This window comes from Budorcas taxicolor, chromosome 10 (assembly GCF_023091745.1).
Source record: "Budorcas taxicolor isolate Tak-1 chromosome 10, Takin1.1, whole genome shotgun sequence".
In the NCBI taxonomy this organism is placed as follows: Eukaryota; Metazoa; Chordata; class Mammalia; order Artiodactyla; family Bovidae; genus Budorcas; species Budorcas taxicolor.
This window is the reverse complement of record NC_068919.1, coordinates 23,147,582-23,163,962: the sequence shown is the minus strand read 5'-3', so window position 1 is coordinate 23,163,962 and position 16,381 is coordinate 23,147,582. Positions and strand designations below refer to the sequence as shown.

The 16,381-nt window shown below is 40.0% G+C and overlaps 1 gene segment (V, D, J or C); it reads left to right on the top strand.

Moving 5' to 3' along the window:
* The first annotated feature begins 12,083 nt into the window (after positions 1-12,083).
* LOC128054687 (T cell receptor delta variable 1-like) lies at positions 12,084-12,654 on the top strand. The segment is given in 2 exon segments: positions 12,084-12,132; positions 12,341-12,654. Coding segments are annotated over 2 exon segments (363 nt in total).
* The last annotated feature ends 3,727 nt before the right edge of the window (positions 12,655-16,381 follow it).

The window sequence follows — 16,381 nt, the reverse complement described above, 5'->3', positions numbered from 1 at the left end:
AAAAAAGACGTTACCCTTTTAGCAAATTCTCTTGATTATTTGAAAGTAAATTAAGTACATAATTTTGGTTTTCATCAAGCAAAGGAAGATAACCTCACCTCATATGGTCAAGATATAATCTTCTAAAATGAAAAATTCTGAAAAGAGGCAATAGGCTAGAAAACTTATTTTTAGATTCTCCATATGTTTTTGGTTTTCAGTATTATTTAAAATAACACTTTGAAGTGTTTTGTACCATATTCTAAAAAATAAGTCAAAGAAACCAACAAACAAAATGTTCATGCTAGTTTTCTTCTGCCTTTTGCTAATATAATAAAATAATATATTCTTACATAGCTTAAATGAATTCATTTTCATTTGTTACTATATTTTCAGTAGTAGTGGGTGTTGACCTGTGTGTGCATGTGATCCACCAAAAAGAGGCTCCCAAAGATATTTGTGACTATTTGTTAAATGAATGAAGTGTGATTACCATGATATTTATTTCCATATCATTAGTTAAATTTTCCTCCATCCTAGAGTTGGGATGTTTGTTATCTGTTCTTGAATTTTGTCCACAAATATAACCCTCTATTTATCCTGTTGGAGTCTTTTGTTTAATTTGACTTCCATAGGATGGAAAGATGGCTTTTAGAATAATTTCAAGAGTTGCTCAGCATAATTTGTTTCACTAAGTTCATGAATAACAACTCATCTACTCATTCAGAAAACAGATAACTCTTGAGTGCTTTATATATAGCAATCTCTCTTTATAAACATTCAGTTCAGTGCAGTTCAGTCACTCAGTCATGTCCAACTCTGCATGCCAGGCCTCTCTGTCCATCACCATCTCCCGGAGTTCACTCAAACTCACATCCATCGAGTTGGTGATGCCATCCAGCCATCTCATCCTCTGTCATCCCCGTTTCCTCCTGCCTCCAATCCCTCCCAGCATCAGAGTCTTTTCCAATGAGTCAACTCTTCACATGAGGTGGCCAAAGTATTGGACTTTCATCTTTAACATCATTGCTTCCAAAGAACACCCAGGGCTGATCTCCTTTAGAATGGACTGGTTGGATTTCCTTGTAGTCCAAGGGACTCACAAGAGTCTTCTCCAACACCACAGTTCAAAAGCATCAATTCTTCGGTGCTCAGCTTTCTTCACAGTCCAACTCTCACATCCATACATGACCACAGGAAAAATCATAGCCTTGACTAGATGGACCGTTTTTGGCAAAGTAATGTCTCTGCTTTTGAATATGCTATCTAGGTTGGTCATAAATTTTCTTCCAAGGAGTAAGCGTCTTTTAATTTCATGGCTGCAATCACCATCTGCAGTGATTTTGGAGCCCCCAAAAATAAAGTCTGACACTGTTTCCACTGTTTCCCCATCTATTTCCCATGAAGTGATGGGACCAGATGCCATGATCTTCGTTTTCTGAATGTTGAGCTTTAAGCCAACTTTTTCACTCTCCTCTTGCACTTTCATCAAGAGGCTTTTTAGTTCCTCTTCACTTTCTGCCATAAAGGTGGTGTCATCTGCATATCTGAGGTTATTGATATTTCTCCCAGCAATCTTGATTCCAGCTTGTGTTTCTTCCAGCCCAGCATTTCTCACGATGTGCTCTGCATATAATTTAAATAAGCAGGGTGACAATATACAGCCTTGACATACTCCTTTTCCTATTTGGAACCAGTCTGTTGTTCCATGTCCAGTTCTAACTGTTGCTTCCTGACTTGCATACAGGTTTCTCAAGAGGCAGGTCAGGTGGTCTGGTATTCCTATCTCTTTCAGAATTTTCCACAGTTTATTGTGATCCACACAGTCAAAGGCTTTGGCATAGTCAATAAAGCAGAAATAGATGTTTTTCTGGAACTCTCTTGCTTTTTCCATGACCCAGCAGATGTTGGCAATTTGATTTCTGGTTCCTCTGCCTTTTCTAAAACCAGCTTGAACATCAGGGAGTTCACGGTTCACGTATTGCTGAAGATGTCTGTCTCAGTGATGGTGAAATTATACTAGTTTAAACTGGAAACTAAAGGCAACTAGGAAAGAAGATGGTAAACCTAGGAACAAACTGCCCCAGGATCAGTAGATGAGGAAATCATCCACTATCCAGTTAAGTGCTAAATGCTGTAGCAAGTTTGTTGGTTGCAGTGTGCCTGGAAAAACAAGAGGCTACAGGAAGGAAGAGATATTACTCCTTAAACACTCCAAGCATCTTGTATATCAAGACCTGTGCCCCTTGCCTTTGCCCTCTCTGCTGTGACGCTATCCCTCAAAACATTTACATGGTGCACCTCTGAAAACTCAAATGTCACGCCTTTGTGAATGCTTTATCTTAATATTACTATTTGCATTCCCAGAGAATCAGGCTCCAGAGACTGCGTAGCAAGAATGAAAGCGGAAGCACTGCCACCTGGTGTCCTGCTAAATATTTTGTGAGGCTGACACTGGGCACCTTGCTGCCCTCTAGTGATCATGGATTAAACTGCGGGCGAACCTAGTCATTTGTATTATGTGCCTGGAGAACCCCATGGACTGAAGAGCCTGAGCGGCTACAGTCCAAAGGTTTCAAAGACAGAGAGTCTGAGCAAGTACGCATGCACGCTAGTCAAAACAGGGGCTGCCATTGTTGAACCAAAGTCAGCAAACGTCTCAGTGCAGAAATCATAGGCGATGAGAAGATTCGGGACAACTGGCTGGTTTTTAATCTTTGCCTACCAGATGTAAAAATGATTCACTTCAAATGACACATATTGGGTTGGCTAAAAAGTATCTTCATGTTTTCTTGTAACATCTTACATGCGATGATTTTGGCTGGCAAGTGATAGGCTACCTTGGAGAGGAAGCTCAGAATTATTGCACAAAGGGTTGTTTTCTTTTTTCCTTCTTCTTCTGGCAAGTGAAATAGTTTCTACTGCTCTGTACTTTCTTGTAATATAGTATAGAAATATTCTGAGAATGGGAGCAAGACTCAAAAGTGGGGAAAAAATTAAGCAATCATAGCAAACACTGCTTGGTATACTCATTCCAACAACAACATCTCAGTCTCTCAATATAACATCCTAATGAACTGATTTTCCCTGAACAGTAAGAACATGATAGACCATGGAAATTTATGAAAATACATGAAATCTACCATTTAAACTGCCAGATATACCTCAAAAAATATTAAGCTCTATCTTGTGGATAGACTCCTTTGCAATTTGAAAGTTTGGCTCCCAAATCCTCAACATTTTGTGCATTGCTTGCATCTGACTGAGTGCCTATGATAGGGACAGTGTTGTGAGAGGTGATTTTCAGGTGCGTTCTCATTCACTTCTTATCCTAACCCTTCAACGTTGGGTCCACGCTACTTTAGGGAGGCAATGTAACAGTGCTTGAGATGGAAGACTTGGATTATGTTTCTAGACCTACCACTCATTAGTTGAGTGATCTTGGGAGTATCACTTAATTATTTTTATGCTTCAGTTCCCTCATATCTGCAATGTGGATATTGATAGAATCTACCATGCAGGGTCGTTAGGAGAAGTGAATGAGATGATGAATGCCAATGTGAGCCCAGTGCCCAGCAGAAGGATACTGACTATTCACAGAAATGGAGATTGAACATGAGAGAGGTTCAATACCTTGCCTGGTGTTGCAGAGTAAGTGTCAGAGTGGAGCCCTCCCTCCATACCTTACTTAGAGCACAGGCCTTTCCTCATCCCAAGAGTAACTCTCTATCTTAATATAGTATTGTATTGTCCTTAAAGTGCTTATCCAGTGCAGTGGGTGCTGTGCTGGCTTGATTCTTGATCGGGGAGCTAAGATCCCACATGCCTTGTCCCCAACCCCCCCCCCCCCCAAAAAAAATTTAAAAACCCAGAAGCAGTATTGTAACAAATTCAATAAAGTCTTTAAAAATGATTGACATCAAGAAAATTCTTTTTTAAAAAAGAAAGAAAATCAACAAGCAGACTCCTATTATTTTTAAAACATATAACCTCTGACATTTAAAACATTTACAGAATATTATCAACGTAGGGGCATGACAAATTCCAAACACGATATGCTCCATACCAGAGAGATAAGTGTTCTAATTCTTACTATGACACTTCCCTGATATTTCACCTTGAGTTAATCACTGAAACTCTTTGAGCTACAGTTTTTGTTATTTGTAAATTAGGAATAATAGTAACTCTATGGTGTGACTTTCATATTAGAATAAGGTACATGAAGCAAAAGAAAATTTAGCACATTATGTGGGTGAACATTTCTATTTGGGGAATCTGAAAGTTTTAAAAATTTTGTTTAAAATACATATAAAGATTCTTAACCAAAGCAGGATTCATATCACATATTACCATCCCACTCTCTCAAGTTCAATAGTAGCAGTCCATGATTAAGCAGCCGACTTCTGAAAGGTTGTCAGTTCTCTTTGTGTGGTGAGCTCATGTCAATGTTTGTGAAGTTGGTCTCAAGAAAGCAGTGTTTGATCCCTCATTTTGAACCACAGGCAACTGATTCTAGGGCAGAAATGGTTGGTGTGTTTCTAGCACGTGTATGTGGTCTTGTCTCTGATTGGTTGGGCAACCAGGTACAGAAACCTATTTTCTGAACCAGCATGTTTCACAGATCTAGGCTGCAGAATGTTCCTCTGCTGAGGATACTTGATCAGGATAAATGGAGAGGAACCCTTTACCAGCCTCATGGCTGATCTTGTGGCTTCATCTTGGCCGTAAGTCCTGGGGCTGCTGAAGACATTCTGAACAATCTGGGTGGTGATGGGGAGGGATGGAGATGCAGTCAGGCACCTCAAGACTCTAATATTTGGGAATGTGTGAAGGCAATGAACACTGTAGAGAAATCAGTTTCTATGTGTGACCTTGTCTTTCTGAACAGGAGTGAGCAGCCTCTTGACTGTGGAACAGCGTCCTCCCTTGCTGTGGGTTCAGGAAGGAGAGAGCACCAATTTCACCTGCAGTTTCCCTTCCAGCTCTTTCTATGCTTTACACTGGTACAGATGGGAACCTGCAAAGGGCCCCAAGAACCTGTTTGTAATAAGTGTAAATGGGGATGAAAAGAAGCAAGGACGAGTGAGAGTCACTCTGAATACTAAGGAGGGCTACAGCTCCATGCACGTCAGAGGATCCCAGCCTGAAGACTCAGCCACCTACCTCTGTGCCTCCACACAGTGCCACTAAGCCCCCTGCAGCCCATACCCAAACCCATGCCTGCTGCTGCTCTGGGACCAGCGTTGAGGAAGAGCCATTGTCAGGAGGAAAAGGGAAATTCAATGAAAGACAGTGTTTTCAGTAATCAGGGGGAAATATAAACATAGATAAACAGGCATTCCAGTCACTGTAGCTCCCTCAACTAACTGGACTGTTCCTAAACATCACTAGTCTCCACTACCACCAGTATATTGGCCATATGATTGATTCCAATTCCTAGGCTCCTCTTTTCCTGTGATTCCAAGTAAACTAGATAGTTTTCAAACCTATCTAAAATAATATGGTTATTCCTGGGTAATATTTACCCTTCACTATTCCTACATCCTAAGAGCTAGTCTTTATGGTATTTCCTTATGTGCATGAATGTAATATGGGGATATGCTGTCTCACACATCTGGCATGGAAGTCTGCATGGTTTATACCAGAACAGTCAATTCTGTCTCATTTAACTCGTTGGAGATTTTGGTTTGCTTTAGGTCAAACTTCCCGCCACATGAATATCTGTATGTCATTTCTTTACTGTGTGGTTGTTTGCATTTTTAAAAATCACTGTGATATCTGGAAGAAGCATTGATAGGGGAAACTCACTACTCAACTTGGTCTCTCCCCCAGTTTATATTGTAACTGTGATAATGAATAAGTAACTGAACTGCAGGATCTGAGTTTCTTACTTAGTAATTTCCAGGTATATGAAGCTGATCAATTATCTGATCCTGTGCTCATTTTACAGATTTCCAAATAAGCCACCAGTTTAATACCATATTGGGCTTCTCTGATGGCTCAGACCGTAAAGAATCTGCCCACAATTAGGAGAGCCCTATTCAATCCCTGGGTCAGGAAGATCCCCTGGAGGAGAGAATGGCTACCCATTCCAGTATTCTTGCCTGGATAATTCCATGGGCAGAGGCACCTGGTGGGCTATCATCCATGGAGTCACAAAGGGTTTGACACGACTGAGTGACTAACACTCTCACTTAATTCCGCACTGGTGCTTTGCTGCTGCTTAGTCGCTTCAGGTGTGTCCGACTCTGCGTGACGCTACGGACGGTAGCCCACCAGGCTCCTCTGGCACAGGCTGCTAATTCTGGTGTCTTTCTGGGGTTTGTCAACACGGATTAATTTGCATCTGGGCCTCTTCATCTTATAGCTTATGCTTTCAGGTTTCTCCCCACCATACACAATAGTAATTAATATCAAGCTTCTGTCCAGCCTCCTGAATTATGGTGCTATTGGGCTCTCTCTCTTTCATAAATTCATATTTTAAAAGATTTATTAGTGTCATTATGTTTAGGAAAGATAATACATATTATGAAAACAATACTGGTTTGCATACAAATCCCTCAGACCGAAACTATTTAAGAGACGTTCATGTGAAAGAATTCTTTTTCAAAGGTCATTCACAAGGCAGTAATGAATCTATTTGTCCATCAGATTGGATATAGTTGAACCCATTTTCCTATATGAATGTGCATAGAACTGGAAGGCAGAGCACAGAAGTGAATGAGGTGAACCTGTATTTCATTGTACAGTAGTGTTAATGGAATTAAACAAGGTGCAAAAAAAGAGCTGCTGGTCGACTTCCCAAACTGGATCTTCAACATTATTGGCCTAAAGATCAATGGAAGAAATTTCTAATACTATCAGTGAAGACCCTGTGTTTTAGCTAACTCTGAATTGGCAGAAACAAAAAGCACAGAGAAAAAGCAGGGACAAAATTTGTCTATACTGTGTGTTGCTGCGACACAGTGCTTCATGTATTTTTCATACCAAAGAGCATATAGAAATTGATTACATTTGTACAGCACTTCAATACAGAATGCTGCTTGAAACTGACCTGTGATTCCACATTCCCTGGGTTCTTCCTCACCTAAGGAGGTAAGGAGATAAAGCACTTTCCACACACGTAATCAATTCCTGGATGCAGTGGCACATAACTTGGAAAATCTACTCTTATAAACATGGGGAAAATGTAAACATGGAAATGAGATTCCTTAAAAAATACCTGTGCCTTTATGAAAGTCATATGTAACCAAGCAAACATGCACCAAACTTTTCAGTTTCTTTGGGTTCTCAAATGGATTTGATATTGAAAATATTCTATTTGTTATGTTAGTTATAGAGACACAGATCTGACCTCTTAAATAGTCCCTCATTTTTTTAAGTCACATGGAGTGAGAAGAATGAGTGAAATATAAAAATCAAATTGAACAAGGAAAGCTCACATCTTCCTGTTTACTCTAGGGCCCCAACATGAGCAACCAACCACCTGCTCCTGTTCTGTGGGGCCCAAGGCTCTCATCACACCTGAGCATCACCAGCTAATCTTCTCGGCTAAGGCAGGAGCACTTAGACCACACGTGAAATGAAGTTTGGTGAAACAGACAGATGTTTCAGGTCTAGCTCTTAGAGACAATCAGAAATCAGAGAGAGGAAAAGCACACTTTCTTCTTGCTAATATCTCACAAGTCTCCAGCAGGATTCTCTTCATGGGCTTTAGTGTCACTGTGTTTTGCTGCACAATAAACCACCTCAAAACTTACTGATTAATTATCTCATGATACCTCTGCTCCATGTGTTGAAAGGGGGCTCAATTGTACTGGAATCCCTCAATTTACTCACTTAATTAGTGGGGTTGACTGGAAGCTGAGGCTCAGCTGAAATCTCAGAGGCCCAGGCTCGTCTCTTCTTCAGACATTCTCAGGACTGACCAGGGCCCATGCATGTGGTCTCTCTGTGGCCCTGAGGAAGCTGGGCATCTTACACTGTGCCTCGGGGCTTCCAAAATCACAGAAGTGCCAACTGCCAAAGAGTCGCCACTTCTCGCCTCAGAACTGGCATGATGTGAACTTCTGCTCATCTATTTACTACAGTAAGTCGTGCAGACAGCCTGGCCTCAGTGTGTGCGGGGGCTACACAAGGTCCCAGATATCAGGGAGTAGGGTCACTGGAGGTAACTTTGACCACTAGTTTCCACATGAGCTGATAGAATAAATACATTCCTTGTGGCAAACTGGCACCAGAGCACTAATGAAGCACATAGACCTTAATAATCATCAAGGTCATGTCAGTTTACTTCTCAAATAGCACCCACATCCACTTCCTCATCTCTATACTCCTTGCAGCTCCCCTAATCCAAGCATTTAGCAACTCTCACTTGGATAACTGCAAAGGCCTCTTCACTCTCTTCCTGCCTTTATTCTCAACTCTTTGAATCTGACTTCTACATGACCACAGAGTATATATATATATATATATATATGAGAAGGAAATGGCAACCCATTCCAGTAGTCTAGCCTAGGAAATCCCATGGACAGAGGAGGCTGGCGTGCTGCAGTTCATGGGGTCACAAAGAATTAGACATGACTTAGCGACTGAACAACAATAACAACAATAACAACAACAATAACATATAAAATTAGTTCACTTCCTGCTCATCTTTCAATAATGAGGAACCATTAGAAATTGTAAAGATCAAATGTTGTATTAAGAATTACAAGGCAATGTACAATTTTTCCCTGTTACTTCTAGTTTTCTCATTCACCCTTTTCTGCCACATACTCTAGATGTACATCAGCCACTTTAAAATAAAACCATTTATGCTAGTATTAAGCTCTTTCCTTAACCTGAACCTTTGCAGATACTGTCCTCTTTGGTCAGAATGGTTTTTCCCAAATACTTGTTTAAAACATTTATATGTACTCAACCTTTACAGCCCAGTTCAAGCAACATTATTTCTTTTCTTAAAAATATATGTTTGTTTATTTTAATTGGAGGTTAATTACTTTACAATATTGTATTGGTTTTGCAAAATCTTAGAGGATAATATTGCTAACTTTTAATTATAAATATTCTTGAATCTGGTCCCCTCTTAAAATGGTTTGACAAGAATATTTGCTACTGAGGGCCATCTTATATTTATATTCATTCAAACTGTTTCCTACGAGGCATGAAGAGATTCCTTTTAGTCCACAAGCCAACGCATGGTCAGGTTCCCTTCTTTTCGTTAGCAAATATCTCCTTCACAGCACAAGACCCGGAGATAGGCTATGGCAAATACGATGGTGTGAGTTGGGAAAGAGCAACCTTCTCCAGTGGGTAACTATTCTGTCTTGGTTTTACATCCTTCTGTGTAAACTGTGGCAGGGCTCCTGATCTGCATGAAGACCAGGAAACTTGTAAAGCATCCCCAAGTGCTGCTCCAGACCCATTGCTCTTTTAGGGTAGGAGTGGAGCCTTCACCAGCATAGCGTTCCTAGATTTGTCTTCATTTGGAGTTCAAACCCAACATGCCTGAAAAGGAAAAGTTATCCCAATGATGTGCATTTCAAAGAGCTTTGTTAACTCATGGGATTTTCCTTTTCCATTACATCCTAAACCTGCTTCTCTTTTTGTTTCTATATATAAAGTAATTCAGATTCAGATTTACTTTTGACTTTAAAGAAGTTTTGAGATGTCTACCATTTATATAACTGCAGGGCAACAGTTCAAAGACATTAAAGATCCTATAGTGAGTTAGAAGGTGGGCCCCAAAATATACATTCACATCCTAATCCATGGAAACTGTGAATGTGAACTTATTTAACACAGAAACTCCATGGGATCATGGAGAAAGCAAAGGAATTCCAGAAAAGCATCTACTTCTGTTTCATTGACTACACTACAAACTGTGTGTGTATAACAACAAACTGGAAAATTCTTAAGGAGATGAAAATACCAGCCCACCTTACTTGTTTCCTGAGAAACCTGTATGCAGGTCAAAAAGCAACAGTTAGAACCGGACGTGGAACAAATGACTGATTCCAAATTGGGAAAGGAGTATTGCCAGTCCTCTTATTTAACTTATATGCGGAGTGTAACATGCAAAATGCTGGGCTGGATGAATTACAAGCTGGAATCAAGATTGCTGGGAGAAATCTCAAAAACCTTGGATACGCAGATGATACCACTCGAGAAAGTGAAGAGGAACTAAAGGGCCTCTTGATGAGTGTGAAAGAGGAGGGTGAAAAAACTGGCTTGAAACTCAACATTCAGAAATCTGAGATCATGGCATCTGGTCCCATCACTTCATGGCAAATAGAAGGGGAAAAGTAGAAGTAATGACAGATTTTACTTTCCTGGGCTCCAAAATCCCTATGGATGGTGACTGAAGCCATGAAATTGAAAGATGCTTGCTCCTTGGAAGAAAACATATGACAAACCTGGAGGTGGGCTAAGTCGCTTCAGTCGTGTTCAGCTCTGCATCCCTATGAACCGTAGCCCTCCAGGCTCCTCTGTCCATGCGATTGCCCAGGCAAGAATACTGGAGTGGGTTGCAATGCCCTCCTCCAGGCGAACTTCCTGACCCAGGGATCGAACCCACATCTCTTATGTCTCCTGCATTTGCAGGTGGGTTCTTAAACATTTGTGCCCCCAAGAACCTTAAGATGGCATATTAAAGAGCAGACACATCACTTTGCCGACAAAGGTCTGTAAAAGCTATGGTTTTTCTAGTTGTCATGTGTGGTGTGAGAGCTGGACCATAAATAAGGCTGAATGCTGAGGAATTGATGCTTTTGAATTGTGGGGCTGGAGAAAGCTCTTGAGAATCCCTTGGGCTGCAAGGAGGACAAACCAGTCAGTCCTAATAGAATCAACCGTGAATATTCACTGGAAGGACTGATGCTGAAGCTGAAGCTCCAATACTTTGGCCACCTGATGTGAAGAGCCAACACTTTGGAAAACCTCTGATGCTGGGAAAGATTGAAGGCAAAAGGAGAAAGGAGCAGCAGAGGATGAGGTGGATAGACAGCATCACTGACTCAGTGGACATGAATTAGGGCAACTTTGGGAGATACTGAAGCACAGTGCAGCCTGGGGTGCTGCAGTCCGTGGGGTCACAAAGTTTGGACACGATTTAGTGAGTGAACAACAACGAAAAAGTGTCTAAAACCTGTAGATACCAGGCTTTGTAGGAGAACATTACAGCATTATGTCACAGAAAGATCTGACATACTTATTTTGAATTTATTTTACAAAGAGAAAAATAATGAGCTACCAAGAAGTGAGACTGAACACTTTGGGCCAATGACATAGAAAATGTGACACCAGGACAATTCCAGGACACACGGTCTAATAAATGCAGTTCTACTTGTGGAGGGGACAGGACTGAATATCCTGATCTTCCTCAAAGTCTAATAAATAAGACTCAATTTCAAATTTCAAAAGAATGTTTTATTCCTGTATAATTTCATTCAAAATTTAAAACTGAATAGACTCTACAGATGGACTGATTTATTTTTTGGTCATTTCATGGTGAAGTAATTTTATTTATTGAGTAACCTAAATAGAGTCACAAAACTTAATACAAAGACAGAGATACATTAATGATTTTGAATAAAATTTCCATTCACCAAGAAGCCTAAGATCTGCAAGTTTTTTAAAAGAGTCATTACATTCTGGATGGAGAAATGTAAGAATAGGCTAAATGAACGACCTGTTAGCAGATTACAGAAAGTTTCATAGGCTATAGTAAATTATATCTTAAACAGGATGGCAAAACTATTTTGCTGAATAATTATCAATGTATGTCAACTTGCTTAATATTCAGTTCTCCTCTGCTCAAAGTTAAATACTGATTGCTTTTTTCATGCCTTGTTTCAGAATCTGCCTGATTTAATAACCAAGGAAAGACAAGCAGATAAAGTAAAGGCTTGTGGTGAGCCAGACTTTTTCCTGTGTGTGCACAGACCACGTGGTCTATGAACATGACAGCCCCCACTTCCTGTTCCGGGAAGTCACACGGGTACCGGGTAGTGTGTATATGTGCTGCCGCCGGGTACTCAAAGACACTGAGGTCTCAGCTTGAGGCAGGACGGAGCACATTTGTGCAGGGGAATCCGTGCCTCATGCCACTCTCCAGTCTGCCCTGGGTGCTCCTGGCCTTCACCTTCTCTGGTAGGGAGGCTTCCAAATGTGGGTGCACGTGTTCAGGGTGAAAGGACTGCACACAGGCACATGGAGCTTTACAGGGACTTGGGGAGGAAAGGAGGATTGGAGAAAAGCAAGCGTCTTAGGATTTCAATTTTTTGTTTTTGGATCCTAAATAACTCCTACACTATTTTATTCATTGCCTCATGTTTATTTTCTGATTTTTTTCCCACAGGATCTGGTGTGGCCCAGAAAGTTACTCAAGACCAGTCAGATGTATCCAGCCAAGTGGGGCAGTCAGTCACCCTGAATTGTCGGTATGAAACAAGCTGGAGCGCTTACTACCTGTTTTGGTACAAGCAACTTCCTAGTGGACAGATGACTTACGTTATTCGTCAGGGTTCATTAGTCACAAATGCAATGAAAGACCGCTACTCGATAAACTTTAAGAAAGCAGATAAATCCATCAGCCTCACCATTTCAGCCTTACAACTGGAAGACTCTGGAAAGTACTTCTGTGCTCTCTGTGATGCACAGTGCTTGAAGTAATAGGAAAAGCTGTACAAAAACCCTGGAACTTAGTAAAAGAGAGCCCCCCTGCTGCAGGACCCCAGTTTAAATGCACACCCACAGAACCCAGACAAGAAATGACAGTCCTGTGGTTATTTAAGTTGTGGTCTGGATCAGAAGATTTAGTTCTAGTTAAAGGCACTTTCTACGTTATTTGGAAACAGGTGTCCAGAGTAATTTTCTACTACTATATTCTCCACTTGAATTTTTGACTTTAAATGAACTGTAAAGAACATGTGTAAAGTTGTCTAAATTTGAAAACTTGCCCCATAATATTTTAAAATGGCAGTTTTATTTCATCACAAAACTGGGTCTAGTTGTGTGGAATCACCATCAAAACTATTTCCTTAGTTGTTTCCTCTTAGACTTTGTGTCAGGGCACGATCAGAAAAGCAGAACCATGAGTGATGTAGAATAAGAGATTAGTTCTAGGGATTAGAACTCAGGCAATGGCTAGAGCTGGTGGACGAGTCTGTACAAAGTCGTTATCTTCATATCTGGTGTTGAGCCTGAATTCACTTTAAGTCAGCTTAGAGTAACATTGATGTTTTTGAACTGTGGTGTTAGATAAGACTCTTGAGAGTCCCTTGGACTGCAAGGAGATTCAACCAGTCCATCCTAAAGGAAATCAGTCCTGAATATTCATTGGAAGGACTGATGCTGAAGCTGAAATTCCAATACTTTGGCCACATGGTGCGAAGAACTGACTCTTTGGAAAAGACCCTGAAACTGGGAAAGATTGAAGGCGGAAGGAGAAAGGGATGAAAGAGGATGAGATGGTTGGATGGCATCACTGACTCAATGGACATGAGTTTGAGTAAGCTCTGGGAGTTGGTGATGGACAGGGAAGCCTGGCATACTGTAGTCCATGGGATCGCAAAGAGTCGGACACAATTGAGCAACTGAACTGAACAAAACTGAACTGAGGGTAACATTTGTAAAGGAAAGTCTGATGGGGACAAAAGCATGGACAAACTGTGACACATAAAGTCATACTTGAACTATGAGGACAACTGGAACCCACAAAGACTTGTCTGTCCCTCATCTCCTTCAGTCTCACAATAGTGGGTGACCTTGAAGAGAAGCAGCTGTCATTTGCCATCATGCTACATGCATACTTGATCCAAGACAAAGATGAGGGATTAGTGAACGATAGGATTAGTGACATAGAAGATAGAATAGTAGAAATAAATGAATCAGAGAGGAATAAAGAAAAACGAATTAAAAGAAACGAGGACAATCTCAGAGACCTCCAGGACAATATGAAACACCCCAACATTCAAATTATAGGAGTCCCAGAAGAAGAAGACAAAAAGAAAGACCGTGAAAAAATCCTTGAGGAGACAATAGTTGACACCTTCCCTAAAATGGGAAAGGAAATAATTACCCAAGTCCAAGAAACCCAGAGAGTTCCAAACAGGATAAACCCAAGGCAAAACACCCCAAGACACATATTGATCAAATTAACAAAGATTAAACATAAAGAACAAATATTAAAAGCAGCAAGGGAAAAACAACAAATAACACACAAGGGGATTCCCATAAGGATAACAGCTGATCTTTCAATAGAAACTCTTCAGGCCAGGAGGGAATGGCAAGACATACTTAAAGTGATGAAAGAAAATAACCTACAGCCCAGATTACTGTACCCAGCAAGGATCTCATTCAAATATGAAGGAGAAATCAAGAGTTTTATAGACAAGCAAAAGCTGACAGAATTCAGCACCACCAAACCAGCTCTCCAACAATTGCTAAAGGATATTCGCTAGACAGGAAACACAAAAAAAAGTGTATAAACCCAAACCCAAAACAATAAAGTAAATGGCAACGGGACCATACTTATCAATAATTACTTTAAATGTAAATGGGTTGAATGCCCCAACCAAAAGACAAAGGCTGGCTGAATGGATACAAAAACAAGACCCCTATATATGTTGTCTACAAGAGACCCACCTCAAAACAAGGGACACATACAGACTGAAAGTGAAGGGCTGGAAAAAGATATACCACGCAAATAGAGACCTAAAGAAAGCAGGAGTAGCTATACTCATATCAGATAAAATAGACTTTAAAACAAAGGCTGTGAAAAGAGACAAAGAAGGCCACTACATAATGATCAAAGGATCAATCCAAGAAGAAGATATAACAATTATAAATATATATGCACCCAACATAGGAGTACCACAATATGTAAGACAAATGCTAACAAGTAGGAAGGGGAAATTAACAATAACACAATAATAGTGGGAGACTTTAATACCCCACTCACACCTATGGACAGATCAACTAAACAGAAAATTAACAAAGAAACACAAACTTTAAATGATACAATAGACCAGTTAGACATAATTGATATCTATAGGACATTTCACCCCAAAACAATGAATTTCACCTTTTTCTCAAGTGCTCATGGAACCTTCTCCAGGATAGATCACATCCTGGGCCATAAATCTAGCCTTGATAAACTCAAAAAAATTGAAATCATTCCAAGCATCTTTTCTGACCATAATGCATTAAGATTAGATCTCAATTACAGGAGAAAAACTATTAAAACTTCCAACATATGGAGGTTGAACAACACACTTCTGAATAACCAACAAATCTCAGAAGAAATCAAAAAAATCAAAATATGCAAAGAAATGAATGAAAATGAAAACACAACAACCCAAAACCTGTGGGACACCATAAAAGCAGTGTGAAGGGGAAAGTTCATAGCAATACAGGCATACCTCAAGAACCAAGAAAAAAGTCAAATAAATAACCTAACTCTACACCTAAAGCAACTAGAAAAGGAAGAAATGGAGAACCCCAGGGTTAGTAGAAGGAAAGAAATCTTAAAAATTAGGGCAGAAATAAATGCAAAAGAAACAAAAGAGACCATAGCAAAAATCAACAAAGCCAAACCTGGTTCTTTGAAAGGATAAATAAAATTGACAAACTATTAGCCAGACTCATCAAGAAACAAAGGGAGAAAAATCAAATCAATAAAATTAGAAATGAAATGGAGAGATCACAACAGACAACACAGAAATACAAAGGATCATAAGAGACTACTATCAGCAATTATATGCCAATAAAATGGACAACGTGGAAGAAATGGACAAATTCTTAGAAAAGTACAACTTTCCAAAGCTGAACCAGGAAGAAATAGAAAATCTTAACAGACCCATCACAAGCACGGAAATTGAAACTGTAATCAGAAATCTTCCAGCAAACAAAAGCCCAGGTCCAGACGGCTTCACAGCTGAATTCTACCAAAAATTTTGAGAAGAGCGAACACCTATCCTACTCAAACTCTTCCAGAAAATTGCAGAGGAAGGTCAACTTCCAAACTCATTCTATGAGGCCACCATCACCTTAATACCAAAACCTGACAAAGATGCCACAAGGAAAGAAAACTACAGGCTGATATCACTGATGAACATAGATCCAAAAATCCTTAACAAAATTCTAGCAATCAGAATCCAACAACACATTAAAAAGATCATACACCTGACCAAGTGGGCTTTATCCCAGGGATACAAGGATTCTTCAATATCCACAAATCAATCAATGTAATTCACCACATTAACAAATTGAAAAATAAAAGCTATATGATTATCTCAATAGATGCAGAGAAAGCCTTTGACAAAATTCAACATCCATTAATGATAAAACCTCTCCAGAAAGCAGGAATAGAAGGAACATAACATAATAAAAGCTATAT